The following is a 21,762-nucleotide window of genomic DNA, read 5'->3' on the forward strand; positions in this document are numbered from 1 at the left end:
CTAGGTAGTGTTAAATTCCCGGAAACACAATTTACTTTAGGCCTTGTACACAGCTGTTTACCAGCTAGTGAAAGGCGCACAATAAGTGATTATGTTCCATTCTGCGCCAGTTTCGGACTAAGTAACACAATTGCAGTTTAATTACATCGTTTTCCACCTCACCCTCTACTAACCACAGTTGACCAATTCCACATTCTTAGTATAAAAAATAAATTCATCAAAATTGTGGCTCAAACGAAACATACCTGAATTATATATGTTTTCTATTTATGCACTTTCCGGCAATTTGATTGGTATTTTTTACTTGAATGCGTCGGAATCAAATTCTGCTTAATTCTTTATTGATTGATTATTGCATTTACAGAAATGGTGGAGATGAAAATTGAGAAACTGGAGTCGTGTAACAAGATTTGTAAGATTGTCGTCGCCTCCTCGGTCGCGGGGCTTCTCATCATGGCGCTGGTGGGCTTCTCCCTGTGCTGGCAGCGCCGTCACCGACAACGTCGTTCTCAAGGTTTGAAAGACGTGACCAGCATCATCTACATGACGTCATTGCCCTCTGACTACGCGGAGGATCGCGAGCGCCGTCCATCTAACATATCACACCAGTGTTCACCCAGCAAGAACGACGTGGGCGACGTATGTGTTTAGTTTATACTCAACACAAATAATTAAGCGACCAGTAGACGCTCGTGTCGGTTTTTGCTAGTGTTGTGTTGTGAGGGTGTTTTGATCATAGGTGATGTGTTAACGTTATTTGAGTAAATTCTAACCAGTGATAGATACAAAAGTGCAAGCTTTGTATGTTAAAATAAACCGCGAAACAACCCCCCCCCCCCCGGAAAACAACAGACACACACACACACACATACACACATACACACAGACGCACACACAAACAAAAAACCCTACACACATCAACCGCCAGTCCCCCAGTAACAACATCAACAACAACAACAATGAGCAAAACAAGTCAACAACAACAACAACAAACAAACAAACAAACAAAAACAAATGTATTTTGTACTATATACCAGGTATAAACAACAATGCCAAAACTATTTACTGACATCCGTCTATGTTAACATTTCTGTGATGGGGCCAGATGGCGCCTACTTCTATTTTTTTTTTTAAAGCGCCAAATAACACATTTAGGAGCCTTGTTTATATATATCTTATCTTTATGTATAGTATATGTATGTGTGTTTGCGTGCGTACGAATTTAGGAGCCTTGTTTATATATATATATTATGTTTATATATATTATGTGTGTGTTTGCGTGCGTATGAATGTATGTATGTACAATTCCTTGAGGAAATAGTAAAACACCTTGTAAAGCTTAACGTGTATTGGAGAAACATAATACAATTTGTATATTCTACTTAAAGGGACATTCCTGAGTTTGCTGCCATTTTAAAGATGTTATCGACTAACGGAGTCTTTTTAGCTGTTGTAATTACATATCAAATATATTTTTCTGCATAAAATATTAGCGGCTGTATATTAAACGTGTTTTCTGATCGTTCTAATATTTGTACTAGGCTAAATTTCATTTTATTTCCTAAAATATGTTTTCGTACGTTCGAAATTATTTTAAGACAAAAATCCAGTTTGGGCTTCTTACAAATATTAAGACGACCAGAAACACATTGAATATACAAAGACTGATATTCTAAATTTAAAAAAAATAAATTAATATATAAGTTTAATCGTAGAAATGTTTTATTAGTCGGAAACATCTTACAATGCAGTAAACTCAAGAATGTCACTTTAATGACTAGTATGTAAAAGTATCTATAATTGTCCATTGTGTATTATATCAGGAAGAAGCTTCTATAAGTGTCAGTGGCGGATCCAGAAAATCCATTTAGAGGGTGCCCCAATGACATGAAGTGGAATGCCAATGGAACTTTGGGGGAGGTTTGGAGGGGATCGTAAAAAAATGAAAATTAAATATAATAAAATTTTAACTGTCGCAAAATTTAGGGGGCGGGGGGCGGGCCCCTAGCACCCCCCTGGATCCGCCTCTGAGTGTCTACCATGATGTCTTGGTTGTAAAACACCTAATGAAAGAACTTCTTTGCCAAAATGTCACGTTGGATAGCAACAGTCCTATATATACGAAACATGTAACGGTGTTTCATTGATACATACTATTGTTTTAGTTTTCTTTTTCGTTTGGCGACAAAAACATTTTTTATGGTCGTCCTCTGGCTATATAAACAGATACGCTAGGATTACGCTATGGGGCGATTCGGTCGAAATACTTGCACAAAAGTTCTCCTTGGAGAAAATCCACTTCGACTTCGATTATCATTGATAATATGGTCTCTACATAGGGTTGGTTCTACTGGGCCCGTGCTTATAAAACTTTTGTCGTCCAGACTCCATCTCTAATGACGTCACACACATACAAGTTACATTATTGTCTCAGACTCTTATTAGAGTCACGAGTCTAGACTTTATAATCACCAGGCCTTGCCCTTAATTAATGTTGTTGAGTATATCTAAATAAATTCTTTCTTGAGCCGGAGTGCCAAGAACAATATTTTGTTAATAAATTTGTGATATCACAACATGCCATAAAAATAGTTTGAAAAAATACGATATTTATGTATACGTTTAATGTAAACCATGTGGGTGATACAAATATTTATATCATGTTCTATAATATCTATATATCTAGAGGTGTTGTTAAAGAAAACAAAACAAACTTTAACTTTAATTATTGTTTTCCTTTCTGTGACCAGTTGGACGCGAAGTGGGAGTTCCCCCGCCAACACCTGGTTCTGGAGGAGACCCTGGGGGAGGGGGAGTTTGGTCAGGTGGTCAAGGCGCGGGCCTGGGGGCTGGAAGGGGACGAGAAGTGGAGCCAAGTGGCGGTGAAGATGCTCAAACGTAGGTGACACGTTAAATACGTGACGTCTCTAAAATAGTGACACGTTAAATACATCACGTCTGTATAATAGTGGCACGTTAAATACGTGACGTCTGTAAAATAGCACTCGTTAAATACGTGACGTCTGTATAATAGTGACACGTTAAATACGTGATGTCTGTAAAATAGTGACACGTTAAATACGTGACGTCTGTAAAATAGTGACACGTTAAATACGTGACGTCTGTATAATAGCACTCGTTAAATACGTGACGTCTGTATAATAGTGACACGTTAAATATGTGACGTCTGTATAATAGTGACACGTTAAATGCGTGACGTCTGTATAATAGTGACACGTTAAATACGTGACGTCTGTAAAATAGTGACACGTTAAATACGTGACGTCTGTAAAATAGTGACACGTTAAATACGTGACGTCTGTATAATAGCACTCGTTAAATACGTGACGTCTGTATAATAGTGACACGTTAAATGCCTGACGTCTGTAAAATAGTGACACGTTAAATACGTGACGTCTGTAAAATAGTGGCACGTTAAATACGTGACGTCTGTATAATAGTGGCACGTTAAATACGTGGCGTCTGTATAATAGTGACACGTTAAATACGTGACATCTGTAAAATAGCACTCGTTAAATACGTGATGTCTGTATAATAGTGGCAGGTTAAATACGTGACGTCTTTATAATAGTGGCACGTTAAATACATGACGTCTTTATAATAGTGGCACGTTAAATACGTGACGTCTGTAAAATAGCACTCGTTAAATACGTGACATCTGTAAAATACTGACACGTTAAATACGTGACGTCTGTAAAATAGTGGCACGTTAAATACGTGACGTCTGTAAAATCGCGGCACGTTAAATACGTGACGTCTGTAAAATAGTGGCACGTTAAATACGTGACGTCTGTGAAATAACACTCGTTAAAGAGATTCTCCTAAGTTTGCAGCCATTGTAAGATGTTTTCCACTAACTGACCATTTGTATAGACTAAAAGTACATATAAAATAAAAACAAATTAAATAGAGAATGACTAGTTAATGACGTCGGATATCTGCTGTATCCTGTGAAGGTAAGAATGGGACATGGGAATTTGTCATTCGGCCTGATCAGGATAAAGCAGATATTCGATGCCATTAACTAGTTAATATTTTTATCCTGCAGACCATAACATTTAAGCGGAAAAGCTAGTAGTTCTGTTATTTCAGACACATTGTATGATGACCTGGAGGTGAAATGAGCGATCTTATAATGTATGCTACGGGTGTGACGTCAGTAGCAGGATATGACTGCTTTATCCGTCATCATATTCGGTGGTTGCAGGATAAATGCCATTGTCTGCATATGAATTGTGTTTGCGGTCGTGTCATAATGTTTGTAACTAAACAGTTATTTTTCATTTCGTCGTAATATATATTGCTTTTTATACGAATTTATTTGGATGTAAAAATCCGTTTTGAGCCATTAAAACATTAGGACGACAACACATATCTTGTTTATACAGACTCTGATATTCTAAACAAGAAAATATCTTTAATATGTAATTTTAGTCGTCAAAAAAGATCTGTTAGTCGTAAACATGTTATAATGGCGCAAACTCAAGACAGTCCTTTAACAAATGGTAGACTAATGAAAAAGGCAACAACTTACGATTCCATCCAAGGGGCATTATTGTTATATTGCCTCCGCGGTGCAGGGGTTAAAAGTACTGTACTGAGTTTGCTCTTTTGTAACACGTTTAGGATCATTTTTAATTACTTAAATTACATATGAAATCTATTTGTTTAGAATATCGGTGTCTGTATATGCAAGGTGTAATCGATTGCCTGAATGTTTCAAAAAGCCGATACTGGATTTCACCTCCCAATAATTTGGTACGTACGAAAAGAAAAATTTGTAGGAAGTATTTGTATTTAACGTGTATGTTTAGTTGTGAAGAAGACTCTGTTAGTAAGAAACATTTTTCAGTGGCAGCAAAGTCAAGACAGCCCCTTTAAGCCGACTGTTTGAAGACTTGTACGTACTGGGTTCGTATCCTGGTACTTGTTGCCACTAAGAGTTTATCTTATCATCGGCTATTGGACGTCAAACATATGGTCATTCTGACATATCTTTTCATATGAAACCCACTGCCGCCACATAGGCTACTCTTTCTGATAAGCAGCAAGGGGTCTTTTATATGCACTTTCCCACATACAGGACAGCACATACCACGGCCTTTGATGAACCAGTTGTGGACCACTGGTTGGAATGGAAAATAGCCACTAGGAGTGAGAGTTAGAATTACACTGACTTCTCTCTCACTAGAGTCGGGACGTAGCCCAGTGTTAAGACGCTCGTTTGATGCGCGGGCTGTCTAGGATTATTCCCCGTTGGTGGGCCCGCTGCGTTATTTCACGTCCCAGCTAGTATTATCCTGTTTTTGGGGTGATTGATATAAAATATATTTTGCTTCTGATAGAAAATAGTAGTCCATGGTGTGGCGGAAGCAGTTTCCCTCTCTAATTATCTCTATGATCATTAACCATGTGGACAAAAAAAAGGAGGAAACAAAACAGTTTTAACTTTCTCACTCACTACCCACTAACAATTATCCATTAACGCCTCTCCTAGACAGACAGCTCGAATTGCCGAGGTGTTTCCTAATTATTGGTAGAATCATTTTAGCATACCTTTTTTGATGCATTAAGAGCCACTAATAGCATTACGATTTAACGAGTTTCACAATGTGCATCTCGATCGCATGCTACAATTCGTTATTTCTTTTATTCACATTTTCTTCTCATCTGGGGCCTAATTCATTAAACTCTCGTAACTTTGCGATCTCGCAGTGCAATGCTAAAAGACTTGCAAAGAGGATGCTTTATTGTCTAGCAGAGCCTAAGAGAGCTTTGTGAATTAGGTCCCTGGTATCGTTAATAAAGGGCGGGGCGTAGCCCAGTGGTAAAAGAGCTCGCTTGATGCGCGGTCGGTGTGGGATCGATCCCCGTCGGTGGGCCCATTGGGCTATTTTTCGTTCCAGACAGTGCACCACTACTGGCATATCAAAGGCCGTAGTATGTGCTATTCTGTTTGTGAGATAGTGCATGGAAAAGACCCCTTGATGCTAATTGAAAACAGTAGCTCATAAAGTGTCGACAGCGGGTTTCCTTTCTCAATATATTTGTGGTCCTTAACCATATGTCCGACGCCATACAACCGTAAATAAAATGTGTTGTGTATGTCGTTAAATAAAACATTTGCTTTTCTTTCCTTTCGTTAAAAACATTTAAGTATTCATTTTTTAATCATTCATTAGACTCCGTAAATAGTCAATGCTTTCTTGTAATATTTAACATATTTAAAACAAATCATACTATGAAGAAAACCAAGCTTAGTGCAGTGGTTTATACATCTACCAAACAACATGTTTATGGCTATTTATACTAAAGTTCAATGGCCAAACTTTTGAAATTATTTTCCCAAAACCGATTAGATTGTCACCTTCCACATTAAAATATTTTATGTGTATATTAAAGCTGCAATGTCTGGAATATTTTTATTATTTAAGCATTTAGAATAGATGATCCAGTTCTGTTTGATACATAAAATGTCCACACATCGCTATAGTTTCGCAATGCTCGCTTATCTACATTATCTAGGTCAGCTGCAAACCCAATGGCCAGCTTGTTTTACTGGGAATTTACGCGATTTGCGCAGGCGCTGAGCTTCTCAAGTGATTTTGAACAAATTTAACTGTCTTGATTGAGGGGTCGTCTCATACCACCAAAATATATTTATATCCATAGAGGTATGGTAAAATACCGTTCCAGGGGTCGGTGGGACATTTGCCTTGAAATTTTGACAGTGACCAGCGGTTGGTATACGTTACATGTAAGGGGATGTTAATAATTACGTAACTCTCTAGGGGTAGAGGAAGAGGGCGGTATGTTCGATATACGTAACATTTATGAAGACTATATGTTATTTCTATTCATTACTTAGACCTAAAAATGTGGTGGTTTTTTTGAATGCGCGGTCGGTCTAGGATCGATCCCCAGTGGCGGGATTGTTCCAGCCAATGCGCCATGACTGGTATATAAAAGGCCATGGTATGTGATATCCTGTCTGTGGGATGGTACATATAAATGATCCCTTGCTAAAAAAAAGAGAGAAAAAAGTCGAGTGTGCAGGGATTTCAGCGGGTTTGGGGGTTATAGACTGCGTTGAGTGAAGTTTATATGGGGCCATGTTCCCCCAGAAAATATATTTCAATTTCTTTTTATCTTGGTCAGGGAAGGGTTTCGGCCACCAATACTCTCCCCCCTGCACATGCGCCCGTTTCCTCTCTTAGGTTATATGTCAAAATTACCAAACGTTTGACACCCAAAAGCAGATGATTATTAAATCAATATGCTCTAACACTGATGTCGTTAAACAAAACAAACTAACTTTACCCTTTCCAAACGAAATACTATTTATTTGAATTTGTCGATTTTACCACACGTAAAATTAGAAAGTGAAAAGGGTCATTTTCTACTTTAATATTTATTTATTAAAAATATATACATGATCAATGTGTTATACAAACTAAACTTGAAAGTTCTACTGACACTTTATAAAATATTAATTCTTAAATAGGAAGGTACGATTGTCGATAGTACGCTGTCAAGATCAAAACCGGTTTTAACGAAAGAATAGTACGTATCCTCAACCGAACGTTCTTTGTACAGCGGAAGAATTCTCATTTCATTTTTGAGACGAACCCTACAATTTCAAATCCGCAAACGCACCTGTTAACTGAAATTGACAACAGGCTGTCGTTTGTGGTTTGCCGAGCAATGGCCGCACAGGCGACGAATCGAGCGTATACTTTTGACGTTCTCCGTTCATAGCGAACACACACGAATTTTTTAAAATTGCAGTTGAACTTGAATTTCATATTTGTGCATGATATTATTATATAGTAACCAGACACTGTAACTTTAACAACGTACAGCGAACACACATTCACTAGTGAAAGGCCGGATATGAAATCTATCTTGAGATAGAAATTGTGATACAAAGTATTGTGTTTTCTCTTGTGTTTTACAGCAGATGCAACTGGTTCTGAGTTCCAGGACCTCTGGTCTGAGTTAAATCTACTTAAAGAAGTCAATCATCCGAACGTAATTCGCCTGTTAGGCGCTTGCACACAATCAGGTATGTCGCCCGCTTTCAGCCGACTGTGTATTGAGTCTTAGTGATAAACGCAGAGGACAAGAGAATGGCTTCAGTGGAAAAGTTAATATTTTTTATCATACCTTTATATGTATTCGTGTATCCCGAAATAGTTTTCAAACGGAACACCGAGTACACAATTTATTGGAGAAAGTGTAATAAGGCCTCTATATCTACTTCTATCGCAATAACTAATAACCGTTACTTTCTGTCCCAGACAATAACAGAACGACAACGGATCGTCACCTTTCAGTGGGTTTACACACCAGAGTTAGAAATAAAATAAACAACTGAAAGAACCACTGGCGTAGTATTACACGTTTTTCTATATCACCTTTTATAGTTGCCAATCTTAGACAGTGTGGCTGTCCCCCAATTTGTCTGCCTCCCAGTATAAAATCCATGTGATTTATTCTAAATGACTAAATAATATAAATTTACTATAGACAGCTGCTTTAAATCTTTATTTCTCTTTCAGGACCATTCTATGTGATAGTTGAGTTCTGCCAGTTCGGATGTCTGAAGAGTTATCTGCGCAGCGCGCGATTCAACGGACGTCCTAGCTGGGACGAGAGGCAGGACGCTTCCGGCTGTAACCGGAAACGGAACCCCATCACACTCTCGCTTTCGCATTTGCTGTCGTTTGCGTGGCAGATAGCAAAAGGCATGGAGTATATTTCTATCATGAAGGTAAATACGAGTATATCTAGTTGTCCACCAGACTTTGTCTAGATATCTCGTTCCAGCCAGTGCACCATAACTGGTATATCAAAGGCCGTGGTATGTACTACCCTGTCTGTGGGATGGTGCATATAAATTATCCCTTGCTGCTAATTGAAAAGAGTAGCCCATGAAGTGGCGAAAGGAGTTTCCTTTCTAAATATCTGTGTAGTTCTTAACCATATGTCTGGCGCCATATAACCGTAAATAAAATGTGTTGAGTGCATTGTTAAATAAAAAATTGCTTTCTTGTCTATATGTATTCAAAGTAGTAGTATTATAAACGCAATTTGATCATTTAAATGTTCCACGACGTTCATAAAAGTTTAGCATAGCCTGTTTAATAACACATTGATTAAAGGGACATTCCCGAGTTTTCTGCATTGTAAGCTGTTTCCGACTTATAAAATATTTCTACGATTAAACTTAAATATTAAATATATTTTCTTGTTTAGAATAACAGTTTCTGTATATTCAATGTGTTTCTGGTCGTCTTAATATTTGTAAGAAGCCCAAACTGGATTTTGTCTTCAAATAATTTCGTACGTACGAAAAAATCTTTTTTAGGAAATAAATGAAATTTAACCTAGTACAAATATTAGAACGACCAGAAATACGTTTAATATACAGCCGCTAATAATTTATGCAAAAAAATATATTTGATATGTAATTACAATCGCTAAAAAGTCTCTGTTAGTCGATAACATCTGAAACATTGCAGCAAACTCAGGAATGTCCCTATAAGAATCATCATTTTTGACTTTAACTACCTAGAAAAAGATCGGATACATTTTTTCAGAAATGGGAATTTGTGTATCCAGTAGTGTTGTTAACAAATATCTGTACTGATTCTTAAAATGGTTAATACAAATTAAACTAAATACCAGTTGCAAAAATGATACTTGATACATTTATACTTGGACCTGCATCATCTGTCCATTCATCCTGCCATCCCAAACCCCACCAACCCACCCACCCATTCACCCACCAAGATCCACATTCATCCATCCATCCGCCCATCTACACCCATTTATCCACCCGTCCATCCAGCTATCCACCCGTCCATCCATCTATCCACCCGTCCTTCCATCTATCCACCCGTCCACCCGTCCATCCTTCCATTTATTTACATCCATCAAACTGTCTACATCCATTGATCCAGTCGTCCACCCATCTCATCCATCCATCCATCCATATAATCATCAATCCATCCAGCTATCCAATCATCCATCCATCCATCCATATAATCATCCATCCATCTATCTATCTATCTATCCAATCATCCATCCATCCATCCATCCATCCATATAGTCATCCATCCATCTATTTAATCATCTTCCATCCATTCATCCACTCAATCATCCATCTATTCAATCATGTATCCATCTTGACATATACACTTACTTCAATAACCAATGTGATCTAGTGGTGTCGTTAAACAAATCAAACTTTGGAATTTTGTACATTTACACACTGTACAAAATACCTATTTCGTTCTCCAGACCTCAGGATATGAGTATTTAATATCTAACCCCGTCGGTGGGCTCATTGGGCCATTTCTCGTTCCAGCCAGTGCCCCACGACTGGCATATCAAAGGCCGTGGTATGTACTACCCTACTATGTAGTTATGGCCTCGAGATGTTCAAAGTACGCGAAACCCATGACGTTTATGAACAACCTGCCGTTAAGAACCAGTCTGCTTAACTAAAGTATGGGAATACCCTTGAATGCTGTAATTTGAGGCGTCTTTCAATGCCAAGCATCGAAGAATTTACCTGAAAGAATGTGCAATTCTCCAGCTAGCTCAGCACCAATGGATTTACCTTTTTGCCTTGGCAGCGAAGCTTGCAATCTTTTGAAATCGATATTGACGTGGAGAATGATGTTTATTTCGTAACGAGTGTATACTGGCATAGGACCAGAGATATATGTTAGTTCATTGAGACATATACCGCGATGAAGATTATTGATCGTAACAGCGAACATGCATAGGTGTGTACGTTAAATATTTACACTAATAATGTGCAAGCCAAATCATACACTGAAATTAACACTACCGAAACTGATTGCTACCAGCATTTACTTGACGAATAGGTGAACTATACAAGCGTAAATCAGTTTTAGTTATTTAATACATTTTAAAGTTTATTAACACGCCCGTAGGAACCGGCGAGGGTGTGGGGGTGGTGTGTATGTGTGTGTGTGTGGGGGGGGGGGGGGGGCAGCTGTGCTCCACACTCGTGGACGAAACTGCGGTTTTGTGTCCTACTCTATATAAACAAAGGGAGCGGGACGTAACCTAATGGTAAATCGCTTGGTTGATGCGCAGTCGGTTTAGGATCGATCTCCGTCGGTGGCCCCATTGAGCTATTTCTCGTTCCAGCCAGTGCTCCACAACTGGTGTAACAAAGGCCGTACACCATGGCTGGTACACCATGGCTGGTATGTCAAATGGGCTATTTCTCGTTCTGGGCAGTACACCATGGCTGGTATGTCAAATGGGCTATTTCTCGTTCTGGGCAGTACACCATGGCTGGTATGTCAAATGGGCTATTTCTCGTTCTGGGCAGTACACCATGGCTGGTATGTCAAATGGGCTATTTCTCGTTCTGGGCAGTACACCATGGCTGGTATGTCAAATGGGCTATTTCTCGTTCTGGGCAATACACCATGGCTGGTATGTCAAAGGCCATGACATGTGCTATCCTGTCTCTGGGATGGTGCATATAAAAGATCCCTTGCTACTAATGGAAAAATGTAACGGGTTTTCTCTTTAAGACTATATGCCAAAAATACCAAATGTTTGACATCCAATAGCCAATGATTAAGAAGTCAATGTACTCATGTGGTGTCGTTAAACAAAACAAACTTCTTTAAAAAAAACCCCAAACAAAACTAAAACAAATTAACTGTTTATTGTTGTTTGTAGTTGATTCACCGTGACCTGGCCGCTCGTAATATCCTGGTGGCCGAGGACAACTTAGTGAAGATCTCCGACTTCGGGCTTAGTCGGGATGTGTACGAAGCCGATACCTACCTGAAGATGAGCAAGGTACCAAAGTATTTAACACTTTAGAAGAGATTATCCACGTAATGATGTTCCCCATGGCACACTATTCTTTGATATCCTATAAAAGTCCATCGCAAATCTAGGTCGTATACATATACAGTGCAGTCAAGAACAGAAATTTTTAGAAAACCTATTTGTAAATTGATAGATCGTAAGTGGACAGACTGACAAATAAATAAATAAATAAATAAATCACCGCCTCTAAAAAAGCAATCAAATAAACAAACAAAAAACACAGACAAACCTCGCCCCCCCCCCCGCCCACCCACCCCCCCAAAAAAAAAAACCCTACACCCCAAACAAACACACACCCCTATAAAAATAAGAAGAACAACAACCATAGGCACACGGGCTCCCATTTTTATCCAAATCAGACGAAAATTCTCGAATCTTGAAAACAATATTTATTCATATTAGCATTACTGTAAAACAGCTATATAGATTACAACTAATATTGTGGGTATGGGTAGACTGGTGGAAATACATAGTAAACAGGTCTTAAGTATTTTGCCCAAATATCTCTGTCTGTTTTGCCTGAATTTGGGGATTTTCTCCAGCCTCTCGTGTCTCCCCCCCCCCTCACTCCCACCCTTTCTCGTACGCATATGTCAGCAACAACCCTTAATGTCGTCTTTTCTGGAATAGTTCTACATAAATACTAAACTAGAAAAATGGACACAAAGAACAAAACAAAAGCGGTCACACAATTCCTTTTCTACCACATTAATACTGCCACAGAAAACCCCCTAATTGAATTATTTCTCCATCTCGTTGTCAGGGTCGGATTCCCGTGAAGTGGATGGCCCCCGAATCGCTATACGCTCAGATCTACACCACGAAGAGTGACATGTAAGTAACGGCATAACGAGATATAAAATAATTAAATAATTTCGTTGACGTTAAAGAGAGAGAGAGAGAGAGAGAGAGAGAGAGAGAGAGAGAGAGAGAGAGAGAGAGAGAGAGAGAGAGAGAGAGAGAGAGAGAGAGAAAAAAACCTTCTTTCTTCACACATCCATCTATAGTCTGTTCCATCCTCCTACATAATGTATTTTTTTTGTTAAATAATTTCAGTTTTGTTTGACGTAAGAAGAAAAGTGAAAGTGTTTTGGGAAAAAAAACCAACAAACAAAAACAACAACTATTTTTGTGTCCAATTTAGAAAACAATCGGATGAGAAATAAATAACTTGTAGTAAATTCCTTAGCACGAAAAAGGCGTTCTCCGTGGGACGGACTATAGAACACCTAGGCACCACTCTGTCGCTTGATAGACCGATAATGACATGGCGCAGACGACCGATAAACTTTTGCGCAGTTTTTGCGTTGATGTGCAAGACGTGAGTATATTTCTATCGGTAGCAATTAAAGAGGCGAAGATAATCGACCAGTGACCGATCTCTACAAGTGATGGTTTGCAAGTCAGTTGACGCCTCGAGGGGTCGATGGTTCTCCTGTTTTCTCTTTCTTGCTGACTACTTTGAAATCTGCCTCAACATGCTGTTGTGATGGCGTGTTTGCTTTGGGGCATACTTCTCTTCTGTTTATGTTCAAGTGTATTAATTTCAATAACTGATGGAAAATACAATTTTAGTTAAGTGAAGAAACGACAAAAAATGTCGATGTTATTTTCATGTATGGTTTGCAGATATTCTTAATACATTGGCGTCGGAAGATAACAGTGACTGATGTGGAGAGGGTGGGGCGGGGATGGGGCAGCTATACACTAATTTGATTGGGTTGGCTGTGGGTGTGAGTGTGGGTGTGGGGAAGCTACATACTAGTTAGATTTTCAACTGGGGTAGGTGGCGTAATGCTTTATCTTCACAGTTGGGAGGGGGGGGGGGGGGGGTACCCCGGCTCCCCGTTCTGGCATTTCTGTAATAGCAACATATAATCCACTTAGAAATATTTCTAATACTGAAAGGCGAACACAAGCAACACAGATATGATAAAAACACATATACACTGTTTGTATATATATATATATATATATATAGAGGATTCGTCACGAGTATTTTTTAATATGGAAAATATCAACCGAGTCTATGTTAATCTGTATTTGTTGAGCCTCTGCCGCGACAAATACCGATTAACTAGACGAGGTTGATATTTTACATATTAAAACACACGAGAAGCGAATTCTATTTATTCTGTAACACTTCTAGTAGGGCGGCTTAGCTGATCAATTGTGCACTTTCCCTTAAAAGCATGAAACTTGGCACATGGTTAGAGTAACACAATATAAAGATTTTTAGTCCAGGGGCCACCGGAAATTGCACCCCGTATGGTGGCCATCTTGGATTTCAAAATGGCCGCCATTGTGGACCTGTTTTGTTAAATATCTCCTTAACTAGTACAGAGATCGAGACAGTTGAAACGCCTATACATTTTAGGGCTCTAGGAATCCAATGGTGACATAAAATGTTTGAAAATTGTGGCTGCCATCTTGAAATCTAAGATGGCCGCCATAGACAAGCTATTTTGCTGAATATCTCATTAAGTAGTAAAGATATCAATACAGTTTTAACGCCTATACCCACATTTTAGAGGTCTAGGAATCCAATGGTAACGTTGAATATGTGGCAGCTATCTTATAGTCGAAGATAGCCACCATCCAAAGGCTATTAACATAGCATATCATCAGTTAACAGGTCGACACACAATATGTGAAGGAATGAACCATCAAGAAAACATCACGAGCAGTTGGCGAAAAAAGCATAGTTACCGTCACTTGATTTTTCTAGTCTCTGTTGCATTCCCCATCACAAGACCAAAGTGTTGTCCAAATCGGTTTAAACTGACCGTCAGATGTTTTCCCCCCAACCCCACTCACTTGGAGATGGGAGCTCAGGCTGTGCATGTAATGCCTGGCCCCAGCATAATGCTCCTTGATACACTGCACGCCTGATTCCAGAGGTCTGCCTTCCTTTGCAAACAGTTTCTTTCGTGCTGTATTAATGTCACTACATCTCGCAATAATGCTCATATAGGACTCAGTAATATCTGTTTGTTCATGGTTGACACAGTGTCGCATCCTGTCAGTGCATGAAATATGGGGAGGGCCTTAGACTTCGCAGGGCCGAGAGCAGTGGATATGTCATGTGCAGGGATGAATCGCAAGCTCTTCCCTGTTCCAAAGGCTAACCATATCTTCAAAGAAAGTCTGAGTTGCCATAACTGCAAGTACGACAACATCTGTGTCAACGGTTCGGATTAGGATCCTGTCATTCCCTCTCTGAGCCGCATCAGCTGCATGGAGGAACATGCGGCCATCTGCATCTTCTTGGCTGCATGGAGCCAGCGAATTTAGATTCATGCGTGGTGGAGCAATAAGAACCTCTGTTTCCAATGTGACTACTAACTCCTTGCTGTGGTCTTCAACTGATTTGATAATTTCATTGGACAGGAAACTGAAAAGTTCTGTCTTGTTTTCGTCGACACGAAGAAAATTCTGCCATTGTCCAGGAACTGCAACTGAGGTACCCACACGTCGACGAACTCCCTTGCCACGCTCTTCTCGTGTCATGCTCTTTAGACTTTCAGGCAGGTAACGGCCCACACCAGGTCAAGTCGGGTTGCAGATTTATACTGGGAGAGAACAAATGGGATGAATACCTCATTGGCATATTCTCCAAAGGTCTTTGCTGTTCCAGGCGTTAGCATTTGAACAATCGCTGCCCCACCAAGTATTACGCACGTAACCTCTGGAGCCTGTGTACTTGCCGGTGCCGACGTAATTTTTACATTCATCGAGATATGAACAAACTCCCGTTGCTATATATATATATATATATATATATATATATATATATATATATATATGTGTGTGTGTGTGTGTGTGTGTGTGTGTGTTATTTGTGTTCAACCACACTCACCTTACAAACACACACACAGACACACACAGACACACACACACACACACACAGACACACACACACACACACACAGACACACACACACACACACACACACAGACACACACAGACACACACACACACACACACACACACAGACACACACAGACACACAGAGACACACACACACACACACAGACACACACACACACACACAAACGCTAATGCACAACCTGTTGCTTCGTTTCTATGTTCAGCGAGTAAACTCGAAAAACGTTTCTACGTTTATTATAATTATGTAGGCCAATCAAATCATCAGGTTATTGTTCCTTTTTAAATGTATGATTATACATTTATTTGCAGATGGTCATTTGGAATAGTACTATGGGAAATCACTACACTTGGTATGTACATTAATTAATTTTAAAAATATCTGTTGATCTAATTATTATGTACATGCTAATTTGGCGAAACATAATACATGTAGTTAAATATAAAATTTGTTTAACGACACCACTAAAGCACATTGATTTATTGATCATCTACTATTGGATGTCAAACATTTGATAAATTTTCCAATAGGAGCAAGTGATTTTTTATATGCACAATCCCATAGACAGGATAGCACATACCACGACCTTTAATATGCCAGTCGTGGTGCACTAGCTAGAACGAGAAGTAGCCTAATGGACGGACGGGGATCGATCCCAAACCGACCAAGCACCAGGCGATCGCTTTACTACTGGGCTATGTTCCACCCCTCTAAACAATATAAGCAATAATATACAGATCAAAGTAAATAAGGGATATTTATGATGTTTTTGAAATTTGTATCACGTTTTATTCCTTATGTATTTTGATTTGTACGCGAATATCCCCTACTTTCTGTGAACTCTATACTTTCTAATGAACAATGTTTAAGAAGTTATACGAAACATCAGTCAGGGTTTATGCCTGTAAAATAGTCTGTTACAATTTGACATGTGGCATATAAAATACTCTTTTTTATGGAATTCACTTTATTATATACCTGTATGTGTTATAGACGAACTAGATGCGCAGAGTAATTAATATCTTACCATGTGTTAGATTTCATTTACTCCTGGATCTATTTTCTCAACAGCTGACATCTTATGAACACGTGCGTGGTGATAACATCACATATTAATGGATGCAGTTGTCTCATTGCTGTTGTAAATGTTACCAGAGCGTCACATAAAGCGTAAACGCCAAGTTATTACTGTACAGGCCGGGTTTTTTTTTTATGTGTGGCGGAATGACTGATTTTTAATAACCACAGAATCGATTTTTAATGTGTCTACTTATCGTATTCGTGCCAGTGCCAGCGCCAAAAAAAGCGCTCACATAAAACCCAGACATTATCGTCATAGGAAGGTAGGAAAAAATGTTTGATTAAACAACACATTTTAATTACGGTTATATGGCTTGAGACATATGGTTAAAGACCACACAGATAATGGGAGAGGAAACCCGCGGCCGACATGCAATGGGCTGCACTTTCCGATTAACAGCAAGGGATCTTTTATATGCAGCATCACACACAGGATAGTGGAACGAGTATATTCATAGAGCAGTGTAAACAAAACACACATTGACTTATTAATCATCGGCTATTGGCTCGACCGATGCGCGATCGATCTAGGATCGATTCCCGTCAGTGGGCCCATTGGGCTATTTCTCGTTCCAGCCAGTGATCCACATCTGGTGTAACAAAGGCCGTGATATGTACTATTCTGTCTGTGGGATGGTGCATATAAAAGATCCCTTACTGCTAGTCAAAAAGAGTAGCCCATGAAGTGGCGACAGCGGGTTTTCTCTTTTAATATCTGTGTGGTCCTTAATCATGTATCCGACGCCATATAACCGTAAGTAAAATGTGTTGAGTGCGTCGTTAAATAAAATATTTCCTTCCTTCCTTCATCGGCTATTGGATGTTAATTCTACTCGATCCCGATCGATGGGCCTATTGGGTTATTTCCTGTTCCAATCAGTGCTGAAATATCAAAGACCGTGATATCGTACGTACCATCATGTCTGTGTGATGGTGCATATAAAAGATCCCTTGCTAACTTGCTGTCATAATTACCAAATGGTTGACATTCAATAGTGGTGTCGTTAACAAAAAACGTGTTTCCTTAGACTATATATGTCAATATTACCAAATATTTGACATCCAATAGGCGATGATTAATAAATCAATGTGTTCTAGTGGTGTCGTTAAAGAAAAAAAAAAACTTTAACTTTATCCCTGTTCAGAAATAATACACTCTAGAACGTGGAGATCGTGTCGTAAGTGATAATAATGAATAGCCACCAACTGGGTCCATCAAAACTGACCAGTGAATTTGTCGACCGTCATTATCCCTGGTCAGATGTCAGATGTTTAAACAGTTAGGTGCATGTCTCTACAGTTCCCAGCCGAAGGTATAGATGCACAAATCATGTGTAAGTTATTAAAACGACAATAAAAATAAAATGGTTACACTTGTTAAATGAATGTTCCTACAGTTGTCAGACTGATTGCCAGTTATAGGTACATAATTCATGTGTAAGTTATTACAACGACTAGAAAAACAACATGGTTACACTTGTTAAATGAATGTTCCCACAGTTGTCAGACTGATTGCCAGTTATAGGTACATAATTCATGTGTAAGTTATTACAACGACTAGAAAAACAACATGGTTACACTTGTTAAATGAATGTTCCCACAGTTGTCAGACTGATTGCCAGTTATAGGTACATAATTCATGTGTAAGTTATTACAACGACTAGAAAAACAACATGGTTACACTTGTTAAATGAATGTTCCTACAGTTGTCAGACTGATTGCCAGTTATAGGTACATAATTCATGTGTAAGTTATTACAACGACTAGAAAAACAACATGGTTACACTTGTTAAATGAATGTTCCTACAGTTGTCAGACTGATTGCCAGTTATAGGTACATAATTCATGTGTAAGTTATTACAACGACTAGAAAAACAACATGGTTACACTTGTTAAATGAATGTTCCCACAGTTGTCAGACTGATTGCCAGTTATAGGTACATAATTCATGTGTAAGTTATTACAACGACTAGAAAAACAACATGGTTACACTTGTTAAATGAATGTTCCCACAGTTGTCAGACTGATTGCCAGTTATAGGTACATAATTCATGTGTAAGTTATTACAACGACTAGAAAAACAACATGGTTACACTTGTTAAATGAATGTTCCTACAGTTGTCAGACTGATTGCCAGTTATAGGTACATAATTCATGTGTAAGTTATTACAACGACTATAAAAACAACATGGTTACACTTGTTAAATGAATGTTCCTACAGTTGTCAGACTGATTGCCAGTTATAGGTACATAATTCATGTGTAAGTTATTACAACGACTATAAAAACAACATGGTTACACTTGTTAAATGAATGTTCCTACAGTTGTCAGACTGATTGCCAGTTATAGGTACATAATTCATGTGTAAGTTATTACAACGACTATAAAAACAACATGGTTACACTTGTTAAATGAATGTTCCTACAGTTGTCAGACTGATTGCCAGTTATAGGTACATAATTCATGTGTAAGTTATTACAACGACTATAAAAACAACATGGTTACACTTGTTAAATGAATGTTCCTACAGTTGTCAGACTGATTGCCAGTTATAGGTACATAATTCATGTGTAAGTTATTACAACGACTATAAAAACAACATGGTTACACTTGTTAAATGAATGTTCCTACAGTTGTCAGACTGATTGCCAGTTATAGGTACATAATTCATGTGTAAGTTATTACAACGACTAGAAAAACAACATGGTTACACTTGTTAAATGAATGTTCCCACAGTTGTCAGACTGATTGCCAGTTATAGGTACATAATTCATGTGTAAGTTATTACAACGACTAGAAAAACAACATGGTTACACTTGCAGGCGCCAACCCGTACCCGGGCATAGTTCCTGAGCGACTGTTCAGTCTCCTCAAGACCGGATACCGGATGGACAGACCGGATGACTGCACAGAGGAAATGTAGGTCACTAGTAGACATTAGGTCAGGTCATAGGGTTCAACGTACACGTTCAGAACTAGCTGTTGTAGCGCACGCCTGTCATGGGCGCATGTGTCGGCCCAATCCGATGTAAAAGGCTCCCACGAACCTGCATTCCTTTTACACCGGCTCATCCGTCCAGGACAGGAAAGTGTTTGGGATGGATGGGAGGAGGAACCGCCCGCGCTGGAAAGAGCAAGAGACAACCAGCAGCCCGACCAGGGTCGGTAGCGGGCGGGGGCATTTGTGGTGCTATTGAATTTTGAATGTCCCATAGAATTAAGTCCAAAATATAAAGATCTGCGAAGTTTTCATGAGGTAATTTTGGCGCATAATTTGGAATGGTTTCATCAAAATGAAATGGAGCTATTGAATAGGTTACCAAATAGTAGCTCATACTGGAACCTTGCCTATTTGGGGTCGTCGTTGTTGTACTCCCGTGGTTGCCCTTACTTTTAGCCCTTATAGGTAGTACTAAACCAAATAACTTCTGGCTGGGTCAAAGTTCGAGGTGCACCCATCTTTTGATAGAGAAGTTAACACCACAAGTCCTGTGATTGGTGATAAATGTGTGTTGGTTGTAAAAATAATAGTTTTATCTGGGCAAAATATGTATGCACTTTTATTTCATCTAGTACCACTGTGTCAAGTAGCCTTATCTCACCTTCATGTAAAATTCTTTAATCTCATTGGTTGTTTGCCGTTGGACAAATTCGCTTATACCCCGTCTGTAATTTCCAACAGTTTCCAGCCACCCCAGTTAATGCTAAAGAAATAATTAGATTATAAATAACATTGATTTTTTTTTTACTACATATATTTCTGATAAAAAAGTTTTTAATTTTTTTTTTATTAATATCTGTTTCAGACAATTTCGTATTACAAACATTTGAAGTTAAAAACTCGTTTATCGATGGAACTATTTTTCGTCACTAGCAAGTGGTTTCTTTCGCGTCCGCGTGGTACGGCCCCGTTAATAAATTGTCCCTGGGGGGACTAATGGCAAGCTTCGGAATGCTTGTGGAGTTCCGCGTCGCGTACACCGGGTCACGGGCGACCGTGACTTTGGTTTACAGCGATGCGGACTCCAGAAAGAAGACAAGAAGAGGAGGAAGGAGGAAGGAACGTGCGCCAGGGGCGGCTCAGGAGGGAACAAAGCGGGCGGCTCAACCGCCAGCGGCGGTCCCGTCTGCGTCGCCGCCCCCCACTACAACTTCGCCGAAGAGGAGGACGATGCCACCAGCGGAGACCACCTTGGACGCTACGGCAGGCCTACTGAACACCGCCATGGCTCAGTCGCCGCCACCGCCTCCTGCGTCGACTTCCACGCCTGCTCCGGTGCAGCGGTCAACTTTACCGACCGCTCCCGTTGAGCAGGCAAGGGACCCTGTTGTTGTTGCGGCGGCGAAGCGCAAGGCCACTACACCTGCCATCCAGCCAGACACGGACAAGCCGCCGAGCCGACAACGTACCCCCCCAGCCCAGCCGGAAGACGCATGGAAGCTTCAAGTCAAGAAGATCAAGCCAGCGTTCCGTCATTGCGTGCAGGGGAACACCACCGACCCCGGCAAGCTGATGGGGAAGTTCCTCAACCAGGCCTGGAGACCACTGCAGGATGGTACCGAGTACGAACTACACCATCTCCGGACCAAGGAAGGCCACTCGGGACTCGTTGTGACCCACCGGCGCCGAGACTGCTACCGACAAGCGATCCTGCTACGAGAGATGGATAGCCAGACCATCCACAGGATCGTCAAGGCTATCTTCGGCGCCGGCTACCACCAGGTCATACCAGCTATTATGGACAGGAAGCACGAAGTCCCGAACTTGACCACCGGACCCCTCATCAGCTCGCCGTAGGCGTCAACCTTTTTCAGGACACATAGATTGGACTTTAAACTTTTAGACCTCCTTTCAAAATTTTATGTCGAAATTACTAATTTT

The 21,762-nt window shown here is 39.7% G+C and overlaps 1 protein-coding gene across 1 annotated transcript in view; it reads left to right on the plus strand.

Moving 5' to 3' along the window:
* Positions 1–21,762, plus strand: part of LOC121379467 (proto-oncogene tyrosine-protein kinase receptor Ret-like) — a 40,051-nt gene that overhangs the window by 13,406 nt on the left and 4,883 nt on the right. The window contains exons 3-10 of the mRNA XM_041508110.1: positions 365–639; positions 2,751–2,898; positions 7,979–8,086; positions 8,583–8,794; positions 11,755–11,877; positions 12,674–12,744; positions 16,112–16,152; positions 19,703–19,799. Coding sequence (XP_041364044.1) covers positions 365–639; positions 2,751–2,898; positions 7,979–8,086; positions 8,583–8,794; positions 11,755–11,877; positions 12,674–12,744; positions 16,112–16,152; positions 19,703–19,799 — 1,075 coding nt within the window. The remainder of the gene's footprint in view (positions 1–364; positions 640–2,750; positions 2,899–7,978; positions 8,087–8,582; positions 8,795–11,754; positions 11,878–12,673; positions 12,745–16,111; positions 16,153–19,702; positions 19,800–21,762) is intronic.

Source organism: Gigantopelta aegis, chromosome 8 (assembly GCF_016097555.1).
Source record: "Gigantopelta aegis isolate Gae_Host chromosome 8, Gae_host_genome, whole genome shotgun sequence".
Lineage (NCBI taxonomy): Eukaryota > Metazoa > Mollusca > Gastropoda > Neomphalida > Peltospiridae > Gigantopelta > Gigantopelta aegis.